Raw genomic sequence first — 7,064 nt, 5'->3', positions numbered from 1 at the left:
GACGTTATGGTGCGTTCAAGGCAACCCGTAACTCCTGTTTTCCGACCTGTGAAGTCGTACCAGTTCGATCTGGTACGAGTTCACGGATCGGAAGTTACGAGTGGCCGTTATAGTGACTTTCACAGGTAAAACAGGTCGGAAAAACAAAGTCGTAAGTCGTGACTTGAAGCTGTAATTTACGGTTTCAAAAGCCTGCCTGGAACGCAGCATTAGCCAAAACGACTGGATCGCTTACTTATGCTTTAATTGTTGTTGTTGCACTTGCACAATGCTGTTGCAGTTGATTTCAAACCAAAAATTAAAAAGCAGATTACATGCTTACAGAAAATGCATTGTCTATTATCTTATTTTGTTAGTTTCAATATGACATTCAGTATCCCACTAAGTACTATATCATTTTGAATATTAAGTGTAAACATAGACTGTAAAAAGAGTGTAAATCAACCTCAGGCTGCACATTTAGCTGAATTTGGTACCATTTCAGATTAAAAACCAAAGATGCCAGGCTAGGATGATAATTCATAATGACAGATTAGAAAAATGAATACGTTTGTAGTGTGTAGGCCTAAATGATCAATAATCAGAATTACTGGCAGTATTAGAGGGGCCCAATATAAAATTTTACTTAGGGCCAAATGGAGACTTAGGCCGACTGTAGCCTATATTGTGACTAAATTAAAATGTGGGTGGTTAAATGTTTATACAATTCATGTTTACATGCTTTAAAGAACAGGAAAAAAAACCAAGTATTTACATTTTTCCATCACAACTTTTAAGTGGGAATATGAATGCACCAACCGCCAAAAATCAAAAAGAAGAAGAAGAAGAGGTGGGAATGGGAATATGCGCCTGCTGCACGTTACAGATGCGCACGCGCGTCGCGGGCCGAACTCGTGCTTGTTGTTTTTCCCAAGCCTCGCGCCCGACGGACGGCCCCCGACGCCGCCGCCGTCTTCTCCTTCGTGTTTAGTCGTTCATCTCCGGAGCTGCTAGTTGTTGCTCGCTCGGTCTGTGAGGGTCTGAACGATGATGATTGACAATAATGGCGACGCGTTCATTCTGAGTTGACTCCAGGGAAACATCTCTGGCTGACAAAGGGGGAAACATCTTGGATTGGATGGGACCGTCGCCGCCGCCACCACCACACCGTTACACCATTAAGGGATAAACAACCTCAAAACACGACTCTTGTTACCTCAACGAGGAGGACTTGCTTTGCTATAAACCAGGAGAGGGATTTTTTTTTTTTTTATCTTGCTAGCATTGCGATAGCTAGCAACTCAGCTCTGCTAGCTTGCTAAGTTGAAGAGGTGGTTTTCTTCTGTGTGGAGTGGAGGAGCTGACTTACTGAGATCTGGCTAAGCTATGGGGCAATGTGGCCGCTTTAATAATAAGCTTTTATTGTGATTTGTGTTTTTCTCCCTATTCTCAGATGAATTGCTGAAGAGGTAACTGGCTCACGATCACGTTATATTGTGGGAGTAGTTAGTTACTAGTTATAGTCCAGCAGCCTCTTTTCCTTAGGTTGCTAACTTAGCGACTCAGCTAGCAGGCTAGCTTTGTGGATTGTCCCAGTCCTTTTTTTTTTCTTTTTCCTGTTAGGACTTGCTCCCACTTGCGTTTTGGAAAACTGTCTACCAGGGGGCACCGATAGCTGGCTGGCTAGCAGAGAGTGCTAGCTTGGTTTGCTAACTCGTAAGAAATAGAAAAGAAAAGAAGGAAGGAAATAAAAAAATCGCTGTAGCATTGCGCTATCCTTTTTTTGTTTCGTAAATGACAACCGGCAGGAATAACCGGGCGATGATGGAAGGAGTGGGAGCGAGAGTTGTCCGCGGACCCGACTGGAAGTGGGGGAAGCAGGACGGCGGAGAGGGACATGTTGGCACCGTCAGGAGTTTTGAAAGTCCAGAGGAGGTGGTGGTTGTCTGGGATAATGGGACGGCTGCTAACTACCGCTGCTCCGGAGCATACGACGTGAGGATACTAGACAGCGCACCAACAGGTAACTTTTCCTCCATCAGCTGCTGGTGTACTTTTGTCAACACTTTTGAGAGTCATTGAAGTCTATAGCCAGCGTCTTTGCTGTGCGACAGGGCTGCTGCGCTCACTAGAGGAGGACATACTGTTGTTTTAGTTGGGTCTGACTTTAAGGACAATGAGAATATAGATTAAAAAAACAAACAAACAATGGAGACACAGAAAGTAAACTTGCTGTAGTTAAAAGCGCAGGTTGTGGTTGTGGTTTGGTTTGGGGGTTAGTAGTACTTGTGGTTTGTTGTGATGCAAAATCTCTGCCCCCTTTGAAGTAGTTGTTTTACCTAAACTTTCAGTTTTGAATGAAAAAAACAAAACATTGAAAGTAGCAAATGTGTTATACTATGCCCTGTGTGGATGAACGAAGACGACATATGCTTGGTTTCAGCCTAATTTGCATAAAATCAAGATGAGTATTTCAATACATCCTGTCTGAGCAGATGCACGTATAGCAGACAGCTGCGTGTGTGCAAGATATGCTAATGAGCTGAGCGAGACACAACATTTGCACGTTCAGAGTTGAAAATATGTCAACATAACCAGCTTCTCCAAATTGTACAGCGAGGTGATGAAACAACTTCCGTGTTCAGTATTTAAAAGTGTGTTAGTAGGTTGTTGAACACTATTTGTGCAAGCATGAACATAAATGTGTTAGGACTGCTTGGTCTTCCTGTATACAAGCCACACCATTATAAACCAGTAGAGTTGCACTTATCTCTGTGACAGAGTTTATTATTCACTTTCTTGAATGCGCACTTGATCTTGCAGCCATGAAGTGAGGAGAAGTTGAATTTTCTGTTCTTATCATGGTTCTGATGCATCATCTCTATCTTGGAAAGAGTAGGAGGCTATAAAGCCAAGATTAGTCCAAAAGTGCTGACATCAACAGGCGTACGATCTTGTGACTATTAATGTAGCCCTCCTGCAACATACTTGGGAATATGAGCATATTTCTAAAGTAAAATTATAGTGGAATGTGCCAAATCCAGAGGTCTCTGTATGGAAAAAGTTATTTTTTTTTATCTGCACACACTGTTGAAATAATGTTAATAACAATATGTTTAACAATTATCCCAGTAGTATCTCTGATGTGTGACACTGCTATATTAACTTTGACTAATGCTTCCTTCCCTTTAGGTATCAAGCATGATGGTACCATGTGTGACACCTGCCGTCAACAGCCCATCATTGGCATTCGCTGGAAATGTGCTGAGTGCACCAATTACGATCTCTGCACAACCTGTTACCATGGAGACAAGCATCACCTGAGACACCGGTTCTACAGGATCACCACCCCAGGCAGCGAGAGGTTAGTTAACCCAGCAGCAGCAGCAGTAGCATCGGTCACTGTTGTGCTTCACTGTAAAAACCCACCAATGAATGATGACACATACGTAGACATAAGGCACCCAGATGATCACTGCACTTTATGGTGATAGGTTTGCCTCTCTTTTTCTTTTACTTCCACAGTTTAGCTTTGTGCTGCTTTTTTTTTGTGTGTGTGTGTGTGTATGTGTTTGTGACATTTGAGAAGTCTTTTTGTGCACCCTGCCTCTCAGGCAGACAGAATCTATCTCTCTGCTCCCAGCTCTCAGTTGCCAGGCAACAACTCAGCCTCGTTTTTTTTAGGATCCAGTCAGACCTTTTTAAAATTTTTATTAATGCAGTGCTTCCCATTTAAAGAATTTATTTGAGCAGATTTACAAGATTTTTTTTTGGTTTTTCAATATTTGCAATTTTGTTTTTCCACAAGGCTGCACGGTCTTGGAACGAAACTGCAGCTTGTTTTAAAAGTCTGTTTCACAGCTCAGAAGTTTGTGCTTTGACTCTGAAGAGAATATACAGTATTTTGCGTGTGATTCACAATAATAACACAAACTTTTCAATCTCTCATAGAGCTGCCACAAAGAATCAATTAATCGTCAACTATTTTGATAATCGGATAATCGATTTGAGTAGTTTTTTAAGAAAAAAAAGTCAAAATTCTCTGATTTCAGCTTCTTAAATGTGAATATTTCTGGTTTATTTGTTCCTTTATGGCAATAAACTGAGTATCCCTTTGGTTTGTGGACAAAACAAGACATTTGAGGACGTCATCTTGTGGTTTGGGAAACACTGATTGACATTTTTCAACATTTTATTGACCAAACAACTAATCGATTAAATGTTTAAATAATCAACAGATTAATCGTTAGTTGAAGCCCTAATCTCTCATCATCTAAGCCAAAGTCCTGTTAATGGGGAAAAAAACACAACACAGTGTAATATCTGCTTTGGAAGTGATGAAATATATAAAAAAGAATAACATTATGCATGTACAGTCCAGTGTTTTTTCCTAATTCAGTTTTAGAAATTCCTGACGCATGTTAGTGCTTTATTTAGTTCTGCTTGTCTGAAGTTATTGTCTCTTCAAATAGCAATGTCATAGTGGAAGTCCCATTGTTTTCTCTTTGCTCTTTATTGGCTGTGGGAAACTCATGTTGATGTGCAAAACTAGCACTGTATGGGAAACCACCCCTTCTGACATGTACCAGCAATAAATGCATTTTAGTGTGTAAGTGCTGAACTGTGGAGGTCGTGGGAGGTTTATTGTGGAAGTGTTGACATTGTCAACATAATTATCTGGTATTTACTACAAGCTGAGATGATAAAAGTTTAGCTCATGGTGGAATTAGGCATAATTTGAGTTTTCGTCTATGGCTCTGGAGGCCGGTGCAGAGACTTTGAACAGTTTGGGAAAATTTCAAGGATCAGTGCAGCGGTAAACACACTTTAAGGGATATGTGTGTACAATACCATGGGAACGGTGTGTGTTTTAACATATGAGAGAGTGTTCATGTCAACGTGTGTGTGTGTGTCTTCAGGTCAAAGAAATGACCCAAATTAGCAGGTGTTTATAGATGGATTCATTTGCATGCAGAAATCACATTGTCTTTCAGCTGCTGTTAAGGTTCAAACTGAAGTCAAAAACATTTCTCTGACCTCCACCTTCCTGAGCAGTGAGCACTCCTGAAAGAATCATTAATGGAAACCATGTCTCAGGTGTGGTTTGTGAAAAGTTATCAATTACTGCGTGTGCAGACAAGATCGAGACAAACTTTTTAAGGCGGCTTTTGTCCGTGCATTCAGAGATGCTCTACACAGAATCTAACGTGTTTAAAGGGGCAACGAGGAGTTTTGGAAAAGCGAAGCGTTTTCACACTACATTTATGAGCCTCCGCGCGCACCGTAAAATTCTTTGACCGGCGCAAGACGGACTCATGTTTTAATTCATCAATAATTAAAGTCAGAGGTTCAAAGACGTTCAGTTACCGTCGTAGTTCCGACCATAAACGGCCATTCAGCTGCGTTATTCTCATTAAGGAAACGCTGGTCGGCTCGACCAGCATTTCCGCCACCACTAATAATAACAAAATAACGATAGAGACAAAACGATATATTTATCGAAAATGGGCCCATTAACAAGTGTGGGTAGCGGAGATTCATCCACATTAACGTGAGACTTTTTTATAACCGAATAGAAACTCCTCGTTGTCCCTTTAAGATAAAAGAGCAATGACGTAATATACTGATTTGATTTAAATACTTTAAATGTAATAATAATAATAATTCATTTATTTTATATAGTGCTTTTCAGTGACCCAAAGACGCTTTACATACAGAATATAGAACATAGGGAAAGACATATACAGATAAGAATACACACAATCTCACAAGATAAAAGATTTTGATATTTGGGATAGTGTGAAAGCATGCTCACTAAATTCCACCGCTTGCTTGAAGTGATGGGACTTCATCCATTTCAGACCTATTTCACCCAAACACCATATTTCACTAAATGAACACATGGCCCAACAGCTGGCAGCCCTTTCAACTGAGTACGACTTCATTTCCCCCGAGACGGACATTACATAACACACAATGGGTGCTGGAGGTCTCCCCAGCCCGCACTGCTCCGACAGCGTGGTGGTGGGGTGTTTTGTTACACCGCATTAGATTCTTTCACTAAGTGCTGAAGAGGGAGTGGTTGAGAGCCACAAGCTGTTTGCACTGGTTAGACGTACACTGGCCAGCTGCCGCGTCTACCACCACGGCTCACATTGTTGTTTGATGGTTAGAGCTCAGCCGGATGTTTTATGTGCTCTTACCTTTTTTTCCACTGGTTAGGTTAGCAGCTATGCTACGCTTTAGACCTCCGCTCACAGGCTTACAGTGATTTAAAACATGTCAAAAATGTCAAAATTGTCCATTTAGATTGTGAAATTGTTAGTTAGGTGTGAAAGCTGTGCTGTAACAAAAACGATTGTTATTCATGATGTTACAACATACGCAGAGAATTGAACAGCATCGCAGTAGTATTCCTAAAAACAGTCAAAAGCCTAAATTCATTGCATTTTGCCCCTGAAATTTGAGACAGTGCAAGTAAATTTCTACTTGCACATGTGCAACCATTAAATTTGACTTTTTTTTCTCTTTCTTTTAACACTGGGAAACGTGGAAGTGGCGACGCAAAGACTCTGGTATCTGTCATTACAGGTGTCAGGCCAATGTGTGTGAGGATCATGAATGAAAAGGAAATGTGAATATTTGCTTTGCAAGTCGATTCATGGTGTGCGCTCCTAAATTTTCTGCTTGTGTTAGGAGGAGCCACTGTGCTCCTAGTGGGGAAAAAAAGTTAGTCTAGAGCCCTAAAATTCATTTTGACCTTTTAGAAAACAGAGAGCTCAGACGACAGGCCAGTAATAGGTGTTGCTCACACACCTTTTGCCAATGTTTTGTCGTCTACTTTGTTTTCCCTATCATCAGTCGCCCAATGCTGAGACGGTTATAATGACTGTCAGGGACTACATTGTTGATACAGCAGATTAGATGCTGGTTGTGCTCAGCCCTCTCAGTACGATTTTTCATCTGGAGCCATGTCCCATTTGCCGAAAGTAATTTCCACCATGACTTGGGAGCAGTGGGCACACGGGGAAGGGCAGTTAAGGACACGCAGTAGCAGGGGGAGGGCATAATTTTTAATCAGTTTC

The 7,064-nt window shown here is 41.2% G+C and overlaps 1 protein-coding gene across 4 annotated transcripts in view; it reads left to right on the top strand.

Moving 5' to 3' along the window:
- The first annotated feature begins 864 nt into the window (after positions 1-864).
- Positions 865-7,064, top strand: part of mib1 (MIB E3 ubiquitin protein ligase 1) — a 52,892-nt gene continuing 46,692 nt past the window's right edge. For 2 of the 4 annotated variants that reach the window (XM_085805179.1, XM_085805178.1), the window contains exons 1-2: positions 865-2,002; positions 3,172-3,343. In XM_085805179.1, coding sequence (XP_085661305.1) covers positions 1,774-2,002; positions 3,172-3,343 — 401 coding nt within the window. In that variant the 5' untranslated portion in view covers positions 865-1,773. The remainder of the gene's footprint in view (positions 2,003-3,171; positions 3,344-7,064) is intronic. The other 2 variants (XM_085805181.1, XM_085805180.1) reach the window with 1 other exon arrangement.

The sequence above is a fragment of the Trachurus japonicus genome, chromosome 17 (genome assembly GCF_045865225.1).
Source record: "Trachurus japonicus isolate A0001 chromosome 17, Traja_1.0".
Lineage (NCBI taxonomy): Eukaryota > Metazoa > Chordata > Actinopteri > Carangiformes > Carangidae > Trachurus > Trachurus japonicus.
This window is presented reverse-complemented; position numbering and strand designations above follow the sequence as displayed.